We start from the raw sequence: 21,888 nt of genomic DNA, 5'->3' as shown, positions 1-21,888 counted from the left end.
ACACAGTAGGCTTCTTCAGTCAAGTACAGAAAGTATGCGGGAGCAGTAGAGATGTGAAGACGATGTAATCAGTCCATCACCCTTCTCCAGGCTGAGGGACTGACAACCTCAAATTTCTACGACTTCAAGGGTGATGGACTGATTACATCGTCTTCACATCTCTACTGCTCCCGCATACTTTCGACTGAAGAAGCCTACTGTGCAGGCGAAACGTTTCGGAATAAAGTTGCTTAAATGTTGCCTATGTGTCTTATCTACCAACCTGTCGGTATTGTATGCCATTTGATAATCACTCTGTCAGACACTGCAACACAATGGCATCTTTGTACAGAAGAGAAAACACCTTGAACAACTTTTTCAAGTGAGAACTGTTTGATCTGAGAGGAACATGACCTCTCAGTGGCTACATTCTCACTACTACTACTCTGCACCTCTCCTTCAGACAGTATTTAAGTCTCAACACTGTCGCTTGATCTTCAGATAGTTCCTGACTATGGAACTGAACTTCTCCAGGCTGAGGGACTGACCTCAAATTCTACGACTTCAAGGGTGATGGACTGATTACATCGTCTTTACATCTCTACTGCTCCCGCATACTTTCTGTACTCGACTGAAGAAGCCTACTGTGTAGGCGAAACGTTTCGGAATAAAGTTGCCTAAATGTTGCCTATGTGTCTTATCTACCAAAAACTCAATGTGCATAAAATGCCCTAAAATATGGAAACCCCTGCCTGAAGTCTAAAGGCTCCTTATCTGCCAATTGCTGCAAGAGATTTTGTCTTGTATTTCCAAAGTCCATTAAACTGAGTTTACCGTTATATTTCACATTTTAATGCTTACAGATTAACAATGTGTGTACTGTTTTGCTTTGTGTCTTGCTTGGTTCACCATTTTTGTTTCTACATTTATTTAAATGGCTCATCTGCTTTGTAGAAAACATTGCTGTCGATACTAAACCATGTTTCATAACTTTGTCATCATTTCCTATACTGCTCTTTCTAGCCTCAATATTGAAAACTTACCCTCTGTGCTCCTTTAGTAAGTCAGCGAAATTTAGAAATAAGGGCAGTAACATCAGCCAGCTCTGCTTCTGCCTGAAGTCCCAATTGGTACTCATCCTGGATGGGTGATTCACGCAGTAAGATGGTGCTTGCATCCTTCAGAGCCTCTTCACATTCCTGTAGTAGTGAAATACTGTATTATGTATTATGCATATTTTAGATGATTTTTGCAACACTCCAGCCATCTCCTACTGTACCTGGTAAAGTGACCCAACAAAGAAAAAAACACTTTTATGGTCACTCATTTAATCACTATCTTGCCAGAAGTTGCTGGCATTATAGTTCAGATAACCCTCCCAAATGCAACATCCTCACCCCTCCTTCAGAGCACAGGCACTGTTCCTCCCACCTCCAAAACTCAAGTCCAACTAACTGCTTAAATGATAGGGATAAACAGACAGAGATGCTGTATATGAACAGACAAAAACAATTATTAGTTATTTAACATGGGGACTTCATTCTTGAAATTAGGTGTAAAATAAAATATAGTATACTGTTAAACTAGACCTGTATCAGTTGTTGCAAGATCCAAGAAAGGCAACTCCTAAATCAAAACCCCAGTCCCCTGTACCATAACCCATGCAAAGGAAATAGTGCAGGGCACAGCATGAAATTGTAATTTTTTTTTACAAAATACTAGTCATCTCCTGCCGAAGTAGGGTGACCCCCCCCCCCAAAAAAAAAAGGAAAAATGTTCACTAAATTGCCATCTTACCAGAAGTGCCCTAACATCACAGTTTGGATGGCTATCTGAGCTGCAACACCCTTGCTCCTCCTCCAGGGTGCAGGCACTGTACTTACCACCTCCAGAACTCAAGAACCAGTTGCAGTGAATTTATAAAGCAATCAAATATAAAAATAACTAATACCTGTTGTTTCCATAACAATATGAAAAATTATTAACATTTAAATCCATTCTAAATACGTAATTTTAAGATTCTTATTACTTGCATGCATCTTTTATGTAATAAATACTTTGGGTAATATTTTTACTATATGAACTTTGCATACTTCCAAATTATGAATTTCTAGCCCATACAGGCTACACAAAAATTAAATCTCAAAGCATAAAAATAATTTGATTCATATTCACTAATGCACTGACTATTACCAACCTGAAGAATGGCTTTAGACTGGGGTGAGGCCTTAAGTTTCTTTGGTAATCTGCGGAACTTTTCCATGCATGCTGCCTGAAGTTCATACTTCATCAGTCCACGTAGTCTGCTTTCCCCTGTAGAAGTAAACATTGATAGAGGTTGTGATATTCTCAATCCACTTTGACCATGTGGGTCACTCAACACTCACGGCAATAAAAAATTATATACACAATAATAATAATAACATCTTTATATCTACAAGTACATGTACAAGGTATACAGGCCTAGCTGACATCAATGCCATACTACACTATAGAGAACCCCTTGTTATGCATAGGATTTTGGGCAAATTAGGTCAATTTTGTCCCAGGATGCAACCCATACCAGGTGACTAACACCCAGGTATCCAATTTACTGAAGGGTAAATTTGTAAGGAAACACACCCAATGTTTCCACCTTTACCTGGAGTATACCTGGAGAGAGTTTCGGGGGTCAACACCCCTGCAGCCCAGTCTGAGACCAGGCCTCATAGTAGATCAGGGTCTGATCACCCAGGCTGTTACTGCTGGCCGCATGCAAATTGATGTGCAAACCACAGTCTGGCTGGTCAGGAACTGACTTTGAGTGCCTGTCCAGTGCCTTCTTGAGGACAGCCAGGGGTCTACTGGTAATCCCCCTTATGTATGCTTGGAGGCAGTTGAACAGTCTTGGGCCCCTGACACTCATTGTGTTGTCTCTCAGTGTACTTGTGGTGCCTCCGCTTTTCATTGGGGGAATGTTGTATCTCCTGCCAAGTCTTTTGCTTTCAAAGGGAGTGATTTTCGTGTGCAAGTTTGGTGCTAATCCCTCTAGCATTTCCAAGTGTATATTATCGCATAACTCTCTCACCTGTGTTCCAGGGAATACAAATCAAGGGACTTTAACTGTTCCCAGTAATTTTGGTGCTTTATCATACTTATGTGTGCTGTGAAAGTTCTTTGAATACTCTCTAGGTCAGCAATTTTGCCTGCTTTGAAGGGGGCAGTTAGTGTACAGCAGTATTCCAGCCTAGAGAGAACAGCCTTGAAGAGAATCATCATGGGCTTGGCATCCCTAGTTCTGAAGGTTCTCATTATCCATCCTATCATTTTTCTAGCAGATGCAGAAGATACAGTGTTGTGGTCTTTGAAGGTGGGATCCTCTGACATTATCACTCCCAGGTCCTTCACATTAATTTTTTGCTCGACTGTATGGTTAGAATTTGTTGTGTACCCCGATACAGTTTTAATTTCCTCAAGTTTTCCATATCTGAGTAGTTGAAATTTCCCTTCATTGAACTTCTAACTGTTTTGAGTGACCCACTTGAAGATTTGGCTGATGTCCACTTGGAGCCTTGCGATGTCTTCAATGGACACTGTCATGGCAATTCAGGTGTCATCTGCAAAGGAAGACACGGAGCTATGGTTTACATCTCTATGTCAGATATGATGAGGATTAGGATGGGAATTAGTACTGTCCTTGTGGAACAGAGCTTTTCACCGTAGCTGCCTCAGACTTTACTCTGTTCACTATTGCTCTTTGTGTTCTATTTGTTAGGAAATTATAGATTCATCTACCAACTTTTCCTGTTATTCCTTTATCACGCATTTTGTGCGCTATTACACAGTGGTCGCACTTGTTGGAGGCTTTTGCAAAGTCTGTGTATACTACATCTGCATTTTGTTTATCCTCTATAGCATCCAGGACCTTGTCATAGTGGTCCAGTAGCTGAGACAGGCCGGAGTGACCTGCTCTAAACCCATGTTGCTCTGGGTTGTGTCTGTGTGGTTGGCAATCTTGCTTCTTAGAACCCTTACAAAGATTTTTATGATATGGGATGTTAGTGCTATCTGTCTGTAGTACTTTGCAGATGGGGGCTATGTCTGTTGTTTTTAGTGAGTAGGGGATGACCCGTGTCTATGCTCTCTCTCCATAGAATGCTGAAGGCATGTGACAGGGGTTTCTTGCAGTTCTTGATGAACACAGAGTTCCATGAGACTGGGCCTGGGGCAGAGTCCATGGGCATGTCATTTATTGCCTTTTCAAAGTCTTGTGGTGTTAGGATAATATCAGATTTTTGAGATGACCAAATTTTCGGTCTCAGTCACAAAGAATTCACTTAGATTGTCGACCCTTAGTTTGGGTAACAGCTTGCTGAACACTGAGTTGTAATGGGACTTTAGTATCTCACTCATTTCTTTGCTGTCATCTGTGTAGGTCCCATCTTGCCTAAGCAGGGGCCCAATACTGAATGTTGTTTTACCCTTAGACTTGGCATAAGAGAAGAATTATTTTGTTTTTTGTTTTTTCAATTTCCTTAATGGCTTTTAGTTCTTCCTGAGATTCTCGTCTCCTGTAAGATTTCTTAAGCTTAAGTTCAATATTTGCTATTTCCCTGACTAGTGTCTCCCTTCATATTTCAGATATATTGGCCCCTCTCAGCAGCTCTGTGATTCTTCGCCTTCGTCTGTATAGGGACTCGAACCATGGACCCTCAGCATGTGAAGTGAAATTATTATTATAATCCAAGGGGAAGCACTAAACTCGAAGGATTATACAGCGCCTGTGGGGGGATGTGGAAGGTATTCAGGTTTAATTTAGGGAACTGGAGCACAGATCCAATTCCCTAGATCAAGAGCCCCTCACCAGCATCAAGGAACCTTCCTTGAGGGGATGTGAAGTGAAAGCTTTGCCTACCAGGCCACGGGCCACCACGACATACAATAAGAATAATAAAATTAATAAGCAATAAGAGCTACAAACACAAACATTCGACAAATAAATACAGTAGGTCCTCCAATAATGTTGTTTTGTTGTAACGATGAGAAAAAATATTGAATGAATACAAATTATTGTAAAATAAAAATTCGTAAAGTATACGATAATCATATAAATGCAAAACAATAATGATGCAGTATGAAAGCACTCAGTGAGGTCACCATATTTATTATTGCTTGGCTTTGAACTGCGTGGTGGCTGGAGGTGCTCCTTACAATATTCATTTTGCAAACATTTATTCCTTCATTTAACTCTGTTGCAATGAGTGGTAAAGGTGCAATATGTACCTTTAGCACTCATGTCTGTGGCCACAAAAAAAAAGAAAGTGTGACATTAGAAACAAAACTAAAAGATTTACAGAGGTTGACAATGGACAGCAAGGTGTGGTTTCGCTACGTTGTTTCACTGAATGCCGTAGTTTCAAGAACCTATCAACGATGCTAAGTGAAGGCTTACTGTAGAGTATTATCATACCAAGTTAAAATAATTAAGTAGAAACTGTTAGAGCAGAAAAAGGTATAGGTATATACACAGGATCTTGAACTTAGGTTACACTAGAGATTCCCTAAAGATATAAAAGCACCTTCAAGGAAGGTGCCTTGTTAATAAAGGGCTCTTGATCCAAGGAACTGGTGCTCCCTTCCCCTTTCTTGGATCAAACTTATTTACCTTCCATTCCCGGCATTGTATAACTCTTATGGGTTGAGTGCTGTCCCATGAATATGATATAAATGTTCTTACAAGTTTTGCGTGCTACTTGCACAAGTTTATAAACAAACTTAAAGAATTAGTGAACTTGTGTTATTGGCAAAGTCTTTCAGTTAACACTGCTTTATTAGATTCAGGAAAGGCCCATTAAACCCATCTTAATGTACTGTTTGCAAAGATATAAAATAAATAAATAAATAGGGGTCATGTGGCACCACCTGGAGAGAGTTTACCTGGAGAGAGTTTCGGGGGTCAACGCCCCCGCGGCCCGGTCTGTGACCAGGCCTCCTGGTGGATCAGCGCCTGATCAACCAGGCTGTTGCTGCTGGCTGCACGCAAACCAACGTACGAGCCACAGCCCGGCTGATCAGGAACTGACTTTAGGTGCTTGTCCAGTGCCAGCTTGAAGACTGCCAGGGGTCTGTTGGTAATCCCCCTTATGTGTGCTGGGAGGCAGTTGAACAGTCTCGGGCCCCTGACACTTAGTGTATGGTCTCTTAACGTGCTAGTGACACCCCTGCTTTTCATTGGGGGGATGGTGCATCGTCTGCCAAGTCTTTTGCTTTCGTAGTGAGTGATTTTCGTGTGCAAGTTCGGTACTAGTCCCTCTAGGATTTTCCAGGTGTATATAATCATGTATCTCTCCCTCCTGCATTCCAGGGAATACAGGTTTAGAAACCTCAAGCGCTCCCAGTAATTGAGGTGTTTTATCTCCGTTATGCGTGCCGTGAAAGTTCTCTGTACATTTTCTAGGTCGGCAATTTCACCTGCCTTGAAAGGTGCTGTTAGAGTGCAGCAATATTCCAGCCTAGATAGAACAAGTGACCTGAAGAGTGTCATCATGGGCTTGGCCTCCCTAGTTTTGAAGGTTCTCATTATCCATCCTGTCATTTTTCTAGCAGATGCGATTGATACAATGTTATGGTCCTTGAAGGTGAGATCCTCCGACATAATCACTCCCAGGTCTTTGACGTTGGTGTTTCGCTCTATTTTGTGACCAGAATTTGTTTTGTACTCTGATGAAGATTTAATTTCCTCATGTTTACCATATCTGAGTAATTGAAATTTCTCATCGTTGAACTTCATATTGTTTTCTGCAGCCCACTGAAAGATTTGGTTGATGTCCACCTGGAGCCTTGCAGTGTCTGCAATGGAAGACACTGTCATGCAGATTCGGGTGTCATCTGCAAAGGAAGACACGGTGCTGTGGCTGACATCCTTTATGTCGGATATGAGGATGAGGAACAAGATGGGAGCTAGTACTGTGCCTTGTGGAACAGAGCTTTTCACCGTAGCTGCCTCGGACTTTACTCTGTTGACGACTACTCTCTGTGTTCTGTTAGTGAGGAAATTATAGATCCATCGACCGACTTTTCCTGTTATTCCTTTAGCGCGCATTTTGTGCGCTATTACGCCATGGTCACACTTGTCGAAGGCTTTTGCAAAGTCTGTATATATTACATCTGCATTCTTTTTGTCTTCTAGTGCATTTAGGACCTTGTCGTAGTGATCCAGTAGTTGAGACAGACAGGAGCGACCTGTTCTAAACCCATGTTGCCCTGGGTTGTGTAACTGATGGGTTTCTAGATGGGTGGTGATCTTGCTTCTTAGGACCCTTTCAAAGATTTTTATGATATGGGATGTTAGTGCTATTGGTCTGTAGTTCTTTGCTGTTGCTTTACTGCCCCCTTTGTGGAGTGGGGCTATGTCTGTTGTTTTTAGTAACTGAGGGACGACCCCCGTGTCCATGCTCCCTCTCCATAGGATGGAAAAGGCTCGTGATAGGGGCTTCTTGCAGTTCTTGATGAACACAGAGTTCCATGAGTCTGGCCCTGGGGCAGAGTGCATGGGCATGTCATTTATCGCCTGTTCGAAGTCATTTGGCGTCAGGATAACATCGGATAGGCTTATTTTTTTTTTTTTTTTTTTTATTATCACACCGGCCGATTCCCACCAAGGCAGGGTGGCCCGAAAAAGAAAAACTTTCACCATCATTCACTCCATCACTGTCTTGCCAGAAGGGTGCTTGTGTTAATCAAATTTTGTGGCTCTCTCATAAAAAATTCATTTTGATCTTCGACTCTCAGTCTGGTTAGCGGCTTGCTAAAAACTGAGTCATATTGGGACTTGAGTAGCTCAATCATCTCCTTGCTGTCATCTGTGTAAGACCCATCTTGTTTAAGTAGGGGCCCAATACTGGGCGTTGTTCTCGATTTTGATTTGGCATAGGAGAAGAAATACTTTGGGTTTCTTTCGATTTCATTTATAGCTTTTAGTTCTTCCCGCGATTCCTGACTCCTAAAGGATTCTTTTAGCTTAAGTTCGATGCTTGCTATTTCTCTGACCAGTGTCTCCCTGCGCATTTCAGATATATTGACCTCTTTTAGCCGCTCTGTTATTCTTTTCCGTCGCCTGTAAAGGGAGCGCCTGTCTCTTTCTATTTTACATCTACTCCTCCTTTTTCTTAGAGGAATAAGCCTTGTGCATACATCGAGTGCCACCGAGTTAATCTGTTCTAGGCATAAGTTTGGGTCTGTGTTGCTTAGTATATCTTCCCAGCTTATATCGGTTAGGACTTGGTTTACTTGGTCCCACTTTATGTTTTTGTTATTGAAGTTGAATTTGGTGAATGCTCCCTCGTGACTAGTCTCATTTTGTCGGTCTGGGGCTCCTCGCATACATGTCTGAACCTCAATTATGTTGTGATCTGAGTATATTGTTTTTGATATGGTGACATTTCTTATCAGATCATCATTGTTAGTGAATATGAGGTCTAGTGTATTCTCCAGTCTAGTAGGCTCTATTATTTGCTGGTTTAAATTGAATTTTGTGCAGAGATTTAAAAGCTCGTGTGAGTGTGAGTTTTCATCAGAGCTGCCTCCTGGTGTTATTACTGCAACAATATTATTTGCTATATTCCTCCATTTTAGGTGCCTTAAGTTGAAATCCCCCAGGAGCAAGATGTTGGGTGCAGGAGCTGGAAGATTTTCCAGACAGTGGTCAATTTTTAACAGCTGTTCCTGGAATTGCTGGGATGTTGCATCCGGAGGCTTGTAGACTACCACAATGACTAGGTTTTGGTTCTCGACCTTTACTGCTAAAACTTGCACTACGTCATTTGAGGCATTAAGCAGTTCTGTGCAAACAAGTGACTCTGCAATGTACAGGCCAACCCCCCCCTTTTGCCTGTTCACTCTGTCACATCTGTATAGGTTGTAACCTTGGATCCATATTTCATTGTCCAAGTGATCCTTTATGTGGGTCTCAGTGAAAGCCGCGAACATTGCCTTTGCCTCTGCAAGCAGTCCACGGATGAAAGGTATTTTGTTGTTTGTTGCTGGCTTTAGACCCTGTATATTTGCAAAGAAGAATGTTATCGGACTGGTGGTATTGTTGGTACTGGGGGGGGATTTTTTTCCAGCATTAGTATCTGTATCTGTTGGTTTGGAGTGGAGGCCATCGACTGTGGTTCCACTCCAGGAATGACTGGATTTGGTGTACGATTTCTGCCATTTCCTGCCAGTTTTTTTTCCTTCCTGGCACTAAAAAACCTCTCCCTCTTGAGTGGCTGTGGCTACCCAGGTTTTCCCATGGCCTGGATGTTTTGTATCTTTTTGTCCCCTTTAGATGGTATGCCTGGCAATTTAAGTTATAGCACAGTCTTTCCTGTAAACAGGAGGCAATCCGGTTCGATCTGAGGAAGGGGAGCTAATTATTATTATTATTATAATCAAGGGGGAAGCGCTAAACCCGGAGGATTATACAGCACCTGGGGGGAGAGGATGTGGAAGGCATTCAGGCTTAATTCGGGGAACTGGAGCACAGATCCAATTCCCTAAATCAAGAGCCCCTCACCAACATCAAGGAACCTTCCTTGAGGGGAAGGGGAGCTAGGATCTAATTCATTGGATTAACAATCCCTCACCACACCTAGGTACCTCCCTTTGGGAGGCTAGTATAGCTTTATAGGTAAACCTACATTTTTGCAACTGTTGTATAGTAATGCTCTATGAGAGGGTTGGTTACATTCACCTGTAATTAGTGTTGTTATAAATCACTTCTCTCCCTTGGGTCTTTACCTTCCATCATACAACACTTCCAGCTCATGATTATTATTATAGCCACAGCTTGGAATATTTGCTAAATAAATAACTGTAACACTTACCTGGGCTAAAGACGTCTGCAAGAGCCAGAACTTCTCGGCAGAGTTGCTCTTTTCTGTCTAGTAGGTCTTTCGAGAGCTCATGAAGGTCAGACTTATTTTGGACTCCTGCACGGCCATACATCTGTGCCATGGCCAGTTTCACATCACTCCTGTAGTAGTGATTCTCACTCAATTTTGATGATGTCGATTTCAGGAATGCTTCCGAGGCTGCGAGAGAACCTTCTTTGAGATTCACAAGTTTCTCGCCAGTCTGCTTCAAAAATTCTTCAACGTATTGTTGATCAAGTTTGGCTGAACATGAGTTGCATACCCAGATTTGAGGGCTGATAGGCGAGGGTGAGGGCAGCATCAATCCCAAAGGGCACTGGCCACAGCGCAAACTGCTTAGGTGTGTGCCCATTTCTGTTGGGTCATGGCACCGAGAACAAGTACACTTGAAATATTTACTCGTCTTCAAGTGCAGCTGTCTGTTAGCAGTGCCCCACATTGGGTCTGTATATGATGTGGAGATGTGGCTTCCCTTTGTGATCTTAACTGCTGCTCTGATGACGATGTTTAATTGGGAATCAAACGTCCTAGTTGTGTTTGGGACGCAGTTATGTTCTAAGAGGCAGGCCTTGCCATATATACCTATTGCATTTGGTCCCGGGATCTCAAAGCCATTGACGTCGATAATCCCGCACACTGTGTGTATTTCCTCAGGTGTGAAGGACGTCACCTTAAGGTAATGATATAGGAAGTCAACAACATTTGCTTGATTGACTTCATGGAGTTCAGTATTAACACGCTCCTCCAAGTGGGACTCCATCTGAGAGAGTGCTGACCATCTGGCAGGGTCGTGCTCCTTCAGCCACAGACAACGTAGTGGTGTGATACATTCATACATCTGGTTCACCTGCATGAACTTATGTACCTGAACCTTAATTGGCCTGACAGAAAAGAGATATTAAGAAAGGTTGGTTATTTCTGGTTCCCCAAAATATTTTTATTAGGTTCATTGGGTTTAAATTTGATCTACTACATGGGGGCCATTAAGACCCCACTAATCAGTACACTACCAGTCAGGAGTATTTAATCCCTAAAATGGAGATTACATTATAATACCAACATACATCCATAGTTTTAAGACGAGGTATGATAAAGCTCATGGAGCAGGGAGAGGGAGGACCCAGTAGCGGTCAGTGAAGAGGCGGGGCCAGGAGCTGCGTCTCGACCCCTGCAACCACAATTAGGTGAGTATACACACACACACACACACACACCACTCTGTATACATATCCATGTCATTATTTCTTTCCCTTTCTGAAGGTCCGGTACAGAATGACATACTAATATATTAACAAAAGTTGCATGAACACCCGTAGAATGTTGCACATGCAATACCGTTTACATTCTAAAATTTCAGCCATACCTTATCCTTCCCTTTATAATTTATACAATATCACAGTTAATAAAGTAGGACTGCACGACACCACCTCCCCTTTTCCCTTGGGCTGTTAGTTGTGCTTAAGGGGCAGACAGCACTCCACCCCCGAATAATTTTTTTTTTTTTACGTCTGTAACGTTCTTAGTATATGGCCACCACTACACACATAACCACCGCTCACACTCCTCGCTGCATTAGACACTGACCTGTTTCTGGAGAGTTGGCACTCAGGGTTGTGTAAGACAACTGTCTGGCACTCAGGGCCACACAAAGGCCAACCACAAAGGGAACAGGAGTAGGAACCGTTGACAGGGGTGAAGCAGCTTAGACACACAGGCATCGTCACCTGTCAGACAGACTTTCCTTTACTTCTTAAAAGATAAAGATTTTATTTCTTTATAAGGTTACAATATGTATTGATATTTTTTATTAGTTTAGTACAAAGAAAGCCACTATCATGCCGGGGCATTTCGGGCACTATCTTCAGGCATATTACCTGGAGTTTACCTGGAGAGAGTTCCGGGGGTCAACGCCCCCGCGGCCCGGTCTGTGGAAGATGTTTATGTACAAGTTTTGCTTTAACAGTAATAACATGCGAAATTAAGGTTTATAAAGATACAAGGCCTAAGAAAAGAGTTTGAATGAACTCTGCCAAAAAAAAAATATGTATATATTCTGGTATGTTCAACAAATCACATGAATAACAAGACCAATGTGGGTCATTCAACTCAACCAATGAAGACTCTATCCTGACACAGATGCGGTGTTGCTATTAAATATACACTTTCTCACTTTATTAGCATACACTTATCCCTTTATTAGCGTGGAAATCTTGTAAAAGTAGCAACAATACCGTGAGTAATTACAATAGGGGGGTAATAAGTTTAGTAATAGTGAGCTGCTCTGTTGCTGCTGCTGCTGCATTAGCAGTAGTAGGAGCAGCAAGGCAATTATGTAGCATAATTAAAAAAAAGATGTCAAAATACCGATGCTGGAGCAGTTCACATCTTACTTATAAACTGAAGATTAAAATCGGACGATGTTTCGGTCCATTGATCATTATCAAGTCACGGGCTTCATGATCCTAGTAGGTTTAGTACTTCCTTTTGATTATAGTGATGATAACAATCAAGTCGCGAGAGACTGACTGAAACGTCGTCAAAAATTTATCTCCAATTTCTGGGTTATTTGTAAATAACAAAATTTTTGGTGATAGTAGTACAGTAATAGCACCTAAGAAGTTAGTCACTAACCTGGCGAGGACCCAAGACGAGAGGAGAGTCCTTCAAGATTATTTCCCCTGGCAGGATGTCACGGGACGCCTCCAGGTACCTCCCCATCTCCTCTGAATGACACATTCTGCAAGAAGTACATCGCCTGTACAGGGACCCAAAGCACAGTCTATGAAAGTCCTTACCTACCTACTGTCATCACCCAATTTATCAATTTTTGAGCTAGGATCAAGGAATCTGCCTGACGTCATTCCTTCTCCTACCTATTAGAAGTTTGGCTCTGACATTTTAAAAACAATAATAACAATATCACATGGTTGACCAGCAAGCCAGATAAATGTCTCTGTCATATAGCCAAATGCTCTACTGAGTGGGTCGGCATCAGACTCGAGGAAAATATTTCTATTTCTTTTGTCAAGCAAAAATACCCCGTCTTCCTCCATTATTATTATTATTATAATCAAGGGGGAAGCGCTAAACCCGGAGGATTATACAGCGCCTGGGGGGGGGGGATGTGGAAGGCATTCAGGCTTAATTCGGGGAACTGGAGCACAGATCCAATTCCCTAAATCAAGAGCCCCTCACCAACATCAAGGAACCTTCCTTGAGGGGCCGTCTTCCTCCAGGGTTTAAATGGTCGAGAGAAAACCATGTTTACCTAACACTGCTCATGTAACTCGATCGTTAGCACACTGAGGTCCAGGGTTCTAATTCCCGGTACGACTGGAAAACATTAGGACGTGTTTCCACAGGACACCTGCTGTCCCTGTTCACCCATCAATAAAATGGATACCTGGGTGTTAGTCGACTGGTGTGGGTCGCATCCTGGGACAAAACTGACCTAATTTGCCCGAAATTCTGCTCATAACAAGGGGCTTTTTATATAGTAGTATGTCACTGATGTCAGCTAGGCCTGTACACCTTGTACATGTACTTGTAGAAATACAGATGTTATACTATGGACACATTGCCATAGTACTCTTAAATTATGTTACTGGGGAAGAGATAAATCCTAGAGCCCTTCAGCAGCAACAAAACACTTTCCTTGAAAGGACTTGGTACAGTAAGGTCTCGGCCTTTTCCAACCCCCTCTTCCCTCAATCTTCTCGCCTGTAAAAATACTCCCTGAGCCAATAAACGAATACTATCCAACCGTTTAACAACACGTGAGAGATGGTGGAATCTGACAGGCTAAACGAAGGGCTACAAATGTTAAGGAAACTTGTAATGAAAAGCTACAGTGAAATGCAAAAAAATCTTTATAATGGGGGATTCTTCAACGAGAATGCGATTCTTTATTTATCACCGCATTACAAAAGCATACAATAATTAGCATTCCTGTAATAATTATATAGTTTGGTACATTACTTTTATGAGCCCATATAGTAATAACAGGAAATAAAAATAAAGTTACAGGTTACAACATAATACATAAAAAAATCCTGGTTAAAAAGGGGAGTTATCAACTAATTTACGGACTTACAATACAATTTAATGCAATAAAAATGATCTTTGAACCACTCCTGCATACGTGGATATTAAAGTTAGGTACAATGATTAATCTATGTCAATTTTTCGGTGAAATATCCCTGTCTGAATGAAGGGGATACATAATAAAGGGGATATATAAGGTACAGTATATGGTAAGAAAAGCGGAAACAAGTACAGGAAGATGAATAATGAACGAGTGTGGTACTCGTAGGGACTACACTGAGTGTGGTACTCACTTGTAGGGACTACACTGAGTGTGGTACTCACTTGTAGGGACTGCACTGAGTGTGGTACTCACTTGTAGGGACTGCACTGAGTGTGGTACTCACTTGTAGGGACTGCACTGAGTGTGGTACTCACTTGTAGGGACTACACTGAGTGTGGTACTCACTTGTAGGGACTGCACTGAGTGTGGTACTCGTAGGGACTACACTGAGTGTGGTACTCACTTGTAGGGACTGCACTGAGTGTGGTACTCGTACGGACTACATTGAGTGTGGTACTCACTTGTAGGGCCTACACTGAGTGTGGTACTCACTTGTAGGGACTGCACTGAGTGTGGTACTCGTAGGGACTACACTGAGTGTGGTACTCACTTGTAGGGACTACACTGAGTGTGGTACTCACTTGTAGGGACTACACTGAGTGTGGTACTCGTAGGGACTACACTGAGTGTGGTACTCACTTGTAGGGACTACACTGAGTGTGGTACTCGTAGGGACTACAGAGTGTGGTACTCGTAGGGACTACACTGAGTGTGGTACTCGTAGGGACTACACTGAGTGTGGTACTCGTAGGGACTACACTGAGTGTGGTACTCACTTGTAGGGACTACACTGAGTGTGGTACTCACTTGTAGGGACTACACTGAGTGTGGTACTCACTTGTAAGGACTACACTGAGTGTGGTACTCACTTGTAGGGACTACACTGAGTGTGGTACTCACTTGTACTCACCTAGTTGAGGTTGCGGGGGTCGATTCCGAGCTCCTGGCCCCGCCTCTTCACTGATCGCTACTAGGTCACTCTCCCTGAGCCGTGAGCTTTATCATACCTCTGCTTAAAGCTATGTATGGATCCTGCCTCCACTACATCGCTTCCCAAACTATTACACTGAGTGTGGTACTCACTTCAGTACTGTGTCCCCTTGGGTCCAACTACACTGAGTGTGGTACTCACTTGTAGGGCCTACACTGAGTGTGACTACTTGTAGGGACTATGAGTGTGATACTGACTTGTAGGGACTACACACTTGTAGGGACTTGTAGGGACTACACTGAGTGTGATACTTGCAGGGACTACACTGTGATACTCACTTGTAGGGACTACACTGTAATACTCACTTGTAGGGACTACACTGAGTGTGGTACTCACTTGTAGGGACTACACTGAGTGTGGTACTCACTTGTAGGGACTGCACTGAGTGTGGTACTCGTAGGGACTACACTGAGTGTGGTACTCACTTGTAGGGACTACACTGAGTGTGGTACTCACTTGTAGGGCCTACACTGAGTGTGATACTTGTAGGGACTATGAGTGTGATACTGACTTGTAGGGACTACACTGTGATACTTGTAGGGACTACACTGATACTCACTTGTAGGGACTACACTGAGTGTGATACTTGCAGGGACTACACTGTGATACTCACTTGTAGGGACTACACTGTAATACTCATTTGTAGGGACTACACTGTGATACTTGTAGGGACTACACTGAGTGTGGTACTCACTTGTAGGGACTACACTGAGTGTGATACTCACTTGTAGGGACTACACTGAGTGTGGTACTCACTTGTAGGGACTACACTGAGTGTGATACTCACTTGTAGGGACTACACTGAGTGTGATACTCACTTGTAGGGACTACACTGAGTGTGATACTCACTTGTAGGGACTACACTGAGTGTGATACTCACTTGTAGGGACTACACTGAGTGTGGTACTCACTTGTAGGGACTACACTGAGTGTGATACTCACTTGTAGGGACTACACTGAGTATGGTACTCACTTGTAGAGACTACACTGAGTGTGATACTCACTTGTAGGGACTACACTGAGTGTGATACTCACTTGTAGGGATTACACTGAGTGTGGTACTCACTTGTAGGGACTACACTGAGTGTGGTACTCACTTGTAGGGACTACACTGAGTGTGGTACTCACTTGTAGGGACTACACTGAGTGTGGTACTCACTTGTAGGGACTACACTGAGTGTGATACTCACTTGTAGGGACTACACTGAGTGTGATACTCACTTGTAGGGACTACACTGAGTATGATCCTCTCGACATGACTTAAGAAATCGTAATGACACGATTGCAAATAAACCATACCCCCGGCCGGGATTGAGACTCTATGACCGCGGGTTCAATCCCGGCCGGGGGTATGGTTTAGTATGATCCTCACTTGTAGGGACTACACTGAGTGTGATACTCACTTGTAGGGACTACACTGAGTGTGATACTCACTTGTAGGGACTACACTAAGTGTGATACTCACTTGTAGGGACTACACTGAGTGCGATGAGACTTCCAATGTTGCTTCTGGTGATCCTTGCTACAGTAAGCTGTGAGGTGACATTTGCCACAGCGCTGGGAGGCAGGACACCCACACACAGCACACTTCGTCATCCTGAGACACGAACACAGCTGCTGAAGGAATTATATGAAGATTATTTTTACAATACCATGGTTGTAAAATACCTAGGTTCTCTACACATATGCTGCTATGTATGATAATCTATGTAACTGTATCTGTGTATTCCTGAATAAGATAAGATAAGATTTCGTTCGGATTTTTAACCCCGGAGGGTTAGCCACCCAGGATAACCCAAGAAAGTCAGTGCGTCATCGAGGACTGTCTAACTTATTTCCATTGGGGTCCTTAATCTTGTCCCCCAGGATGCGACCCACACCAGTCGACTAACACCCAGGTACCTATTTGCTGCTAGGTGAACAGGACAACAGGTGTAAGGAAACGTGTCGAATGTTTCCACCCGCCGGGAACCGAACCCGGGCCCTCCGTGTGTGAAGCGGGATCAACTTACTTATTCAGCAGATTCTTATGAAATTTACAATAGCAGTACCAGCAGGGTTTCCTAAATTCAGCATGTGCAAATTTGAATAATAATAATAATAATAATAATAATAATAATAATAATAATAATAATATCTTTATTTACTACAAGTACATGTACAAGGTGTACAGGCCTAGCTGACATCAATGACATACTACTATAAAGAAAGCCCCTTGTTATGCTTAGCATTTCGGGCAAATTAGGTCAGTTTTGTCCCAGGATGCGACCCACACCAGTCGACTAACACCCAGGTACCCATTTTACTGATGGGGAACATAGACAACAGGTGTAAAGAAACACGTCCAATGTTCCTACCCTGGCTAGGAATCGAACCCAGGCTCTCGCCGTGTGAAGCGAGAGCTTTAGCCACCAGAGCACACCACCACAATAATTGCGTAATAAAATGTGATGCTGATTTGACCTGCTAAGTGACGCGGAAGGGAAGACGCCATATTGAGACCGAATGTGTGAGCACTGACCTGAATTGTGCGATGTAATCAGGCGTTCTCGAAGGTCAATTAGTGCATATCAGCCTCAACCCATAATTTAGAAATTGTTGACACGTTCTTGCTGAAGAATTGGGATAAATAGTGTGGAAAAAACTACATTTTGACAAGAACGGAAAAATAGAGAACACCGATTCTTCTTAGGAACACACCTTAGTTTAGTGACGCTAACCCATAATGTACAGTAGTTTGCATTGACCATCGTAAATTATAACTGTAGTAGTAGCGTTAGGGTGTGTTTCCAAAAAAATAATAATTATGATCCAGTAATTAAATGGTATGTGGTAATTCGAATTTCCTTTCTAATAGCACTTTTATAATTTATGTCCAATAATTATATTCTGTGTACCCAGCAAGCCTAATCACATACAGTCTACATAACTTTAATTTACCAGAGTAGCTGGTTTAAATATTGAAATTATTAATTTAATGTCAATTCTAGTTTTTTTGTGAGAGTAGTAGGGAGTGGGCATCGAGGGCATGACGGTTCAGCGACCTGCTGTGATTAAGTCCCACTTACCTCACCCAAATTACATGCACATAATAATTCATGTAATACCCAGTAAACTTCCTGCAGGTAATTTGCTCACTAGGCCACGGGGGCGTTGACCCCCGAAACCCTCTCCAGGTAAACTCCAGGTAAACATAATAATTCATAAAACTCACAAAGGAAGTTTATCCCAGCCCAGGCATCCCATCTAATAAAATTTTATAGCAAAAAAAAAGAAACTAAATTAACATTTAAAACACAGAATTCACAATTTATTGTAGATTTGCAGAACCAAAGTATTCTAGTCATAAGAAAAAATTATATATTCAAAAGTGAACAAAAGTTCTTCATTCGGTTTAAATTAACAAACATGTGAATTACTTAGTCTCAGCAGAAAAAAAAATAACAGTTCAGCGAGAATGGTTTTGCATTTTACTCATGAGCCACAAAATAGAGCGAAACACCAACGTCAAAGACCTGGGAGTGATCATGTCGGAGGATCTTTCCTTCAAGGACCATAACATTGTATCAATCGCATCTGCTAGAAAAATGACAGGATGGATAATGAGAACCTTCAAAACTAGAGAGGCCAAGCCCATGATGACACTCTTCAGGTCACTTGTTCTATCTAGGCTGGAATATTGCTGCACACTAACAGCACCTTTCAAGGCAGGTGAAATTGCTGACCTAGAAAATGTACAGAGAACCTTCACAGCACGCATAACGGAGATAAAACACCTCAATTACTGGGAGCGCTTGAGGTTCCTGAACCTGTATTCCCTGGAACGCAGGCGGGAGAGATACATGATTATATACACCTGGAAAATCCTAGAGGGACTAGTACCGAACTTGCACACGAAAATCACTCACTACGAAAGCAAACGACTTGGCAGACGATGCAACATCCCCCCAATGAAAAGCAGGGGTGTCACTAGCACGTTAAGAGACCATACAATAAGTGTCAGGGGTCCGAGACTGTTCAGCTGCCTCCCAGTATAAGGGGGATTACCAATAGACCCCTGGCAGTCTTCAAGCTGGCACCGGACAAGCACCTAAAGTCGGTACCTGACCAGCCGGGCTGTGGCTCGTACGTTGGATTGCGTGCAGCCAGCAGTAACAGCCTAGTTGATCAGGCTCTGATCCACCAGGAGGCCTGGTCACAGACCGGGCCGCGGGGGTGTTGACCCCCTGAACTATCTCCAGGTAAACTACAGGTAATATGAAGCAGCGAGACCCGGCTTTCTGAGCGAGCAGAAGCTAACTGGGTTTGAACATGAGCTTGGCTTATTGTCTTTGATTCATAATACACCACATAACTTACTAACATGTAATTTTTAAGTAGAATTAATAAAATATTCATTTACCAACGAATAGTATTAAATACTATTGTATCCTAGAGAGCGTTCATGCAGCTTCTGCTGAGGCATCATTCACCCCCCCCCCCACATCCAAGAGAAGCATGTATCACCGGATGGATAATACTGCACATAATACATACTGAGATTCGTTCTGGACCTGGGTCCAAGAGAGCATGTAGGCCAGAATGAATTACAACAACTGGACTTGCTGAATGTTGAAAACAGAGTAAACCAACTAAAGTTAAATTACGTTTATAAAATTGCTCACAACCAGTGTCTCCAGTATCTTACCACCAATTTTGTTAAGGTTGGGAACCACTGCAATTACAGAACTAGGGGTAGGGAGAAAAACTTTGCAATACCAAACCATACCACGGGCGGGGTTTGCAATCGTGTAATTACGACATCGTGGGTTGTTTGCATTACCAAGAGTCAGTGGTCAGGCTTCAAAGATATTTTTCTAGTCAACAATAAAAGAGTGGATTAGACTGCCTGCACATGTCAAAGTCTGTCATAGCATGAGCCAGTTCAAGAAGAGAGCCAAAATGTACCTCATGAATAAGGCTACAGAAAAGAAGGAGAGTGATTTCTTGTATGAAAATAACTAATTTTATCTCTCCTCTAAGATACTTACCTGTTTTTAACTTTTAAATATAAATAATAATTATCACAAGGACTTCAATGGAAATAAGTCACTCTGTCTTACTTTTCTGGGTTATCCTAGGTTCTCTACACATGCTGCTATGTATGATAATTAATGTATTTCTGTATACCTGAATAAACTTACTTACTGGTGTTTTACTCATATATTCTAGATTTTAGTGACGAACCGACCTTGGTTCTCTCACATGTTTATGCACTAATTATACAATTTTTAAAACGTGATTGGCATCTAAGTGGTTAACTAATAATCTGCATCTTCCACTAAGTGAATCACCAACTTTAGAAGTTTAACATCTATCAGAAGAGGGCTTCTCCAGTTATCGCAGGGAAAGCCTTGGAAGACGAAAAAATCCGACAACCACAATAAGCGGCCCCTTTCGGGGATTAGATTTAGATTTTGCCACCGAAGTGTCTAGTTTATTGTGCACTCCATATCCATCCTGTGGATGGTAGCGCAAGAGCATATGGATACACACAAAGCCTAGGAACAAGGCCCCAGAAGGGTTAACAGATGTACATATGAGTTTTTATTTATCTACATGTCTACAGTTCACTTATCTGTTACATGCAAATTTAGGAAATTTGCTTAGTATATCTGGTATCTTATTTTCATTAATAAGATATCTTGACATGTCACATAGATTATTATACTGTATCTCTGTATTCCTCAATAAGTGGACAATTAAGCACATAGTGTTCAAGACAGTGACCATATGCCTGATCACATAATTTACATTTAGTTTGATCATCATGTGTGTGTCTCCCAAACTGCCAGAAGTACTTGTAACCAAGCCTAAGCCTGGCCACTACAACATCAGTCAGTCTGTTCACATTGCAAGTTGCTCCATAAACATACTTATCTACGTTCATGTTATCATAGTGGGTTATAGATCTTCTCAGGCTTCTAACTGCATTCCTATAATAATCATTTTCATTATTTACTTCTCTCCTAATATTATTCCTAATGCTAGAAACAGATATACCAAAGTTATATTCTACATTCTTCTTCTGGGTACTCTTCTTGGCTAACATATCAACTTTATCATGAAGGAGTAATCCAATGTGTGATGGGATCCATAACAATTGTACATTAATTCCGTTTTCCCTGATTTTTGAGTATCTATACCTGGCTTCTCCAATGAGCATGTTGTTGGAGTCATTATACGAGTCAAGTGCCTTCAATGATGACATAGAATCAGTAATGATGACAGAGTCAAACTCAGTGTCATAGGTTAGCTTTAGCGCCATTAGGATTGCAAACAATTCAGTTTGCAATGTAGACCCCCAGTTGTTAATTCTTATGCCTAGTTCAACAAGTTTATTATCGTTCTTAACTAGGGAGGTGGCAACAAGAGCAGATGCAGCCCTGCCAGAAGACTCCTGTTTAGATCCATCAGTGTATATAACTTGTGATAACTTATTACTAGCAGCTAGGCCAGAAATTTCTTCTTGAGCAGTTGCTTTAACAAGTGATTTTCGGGGGATACCAAGCAAGATCCACCAAAACTGTAGTGCATCTCAAGGTTATAGTGGCTTTGTCTCTCTCCTGTTGTTGCATTTATCCTGCAAAGCTACTGCCAGAAGTCACCCAAATACTTCACTAATTAAAAAAAAATCTGAATACATACACGAGTATACTATAAACGCTAAGTTTATAACGAAAACAACTGTACTCATTAATGTTACATAGGTAACTAAACTAACTTACGTTATGTATTTGGAACTGAGCAGCAGGTGAGTGGGTAGGAAGCTGCGGACACACACACACACCCACGACACACGCTAAAATAGCACTGAGGCAGTCGCCACGTGTTGG

General features: G+C 42.1%; 1 protein-coding gene across 9 annotated transcripts in view; it reads right to left on the bottom strand.

Moving 5' to 3' along the window:
* LOC128706493 (SET domain-containing protein SmydA-8) overlaps positions 1-21,888 on the bottom strand; it is a 187,832-nt gene extending 165,944 nt beyond the window's left edge. For 7 of the 9 annotated variants that reach the window (XR_008409878.2, XR_011392805.1, XM_070091330.1 and 4 more), the window contains exons 1-7: positions 21,781-21,888; positions 16,479-16,630; positions 12,507-12,612; positions 11,460-11,599; positions 9,828-10,756; positions 2,177-2,292; positions 1,023-1,178 (exon numbers count right to left, since the gene is read on the bottom strand). Coding sequence is in view for 7 of the 9 variants with exons in the window: in XM_070091330.1 (XP_069947431.1) it covers positions 1,044-1,178; positions 2,177-2,292; positions 9,828-10,756; positions 11,460-11,599; positions 12,507-12,612; positions 16,479-16,609 (1,557 nt within the window). In the remaining 2 variants the exon portion in view is untranslated. Of the gene's footprint in view, positions 1-798; positions 1,179-2,176; positions 2,293-9,827; positions 10,757-11,459; positions 11,600-12,506; positions 12,613-16,478; positions 16,631-21,780 lie in introns of those variants that run through there. The other 2 variants (XM_070091315.1, XM_053801387.2) reach the window with 2 other exon arrangements.

Source organism: Cherax quadricarinatus, chromosome 3, assembly GCF_038502225.1.
Source record: "Cherax quadricarinatus isolate ZL_2023a chromosome 3, ASM3850222v1, whole genome shotgun sequence".
Lineage (NCBI taxonomy): Eukaryota > Metazoa > Arthropoda > Malacostraca > Decapoda > Parastacidae > Cherax > Cherax quadricarinatus.
The sequence above is the reverse complement of the archived record's forward strand: the minus strand, read 5'-3'. Positions and strand labels throughout refer to the sequence as shown.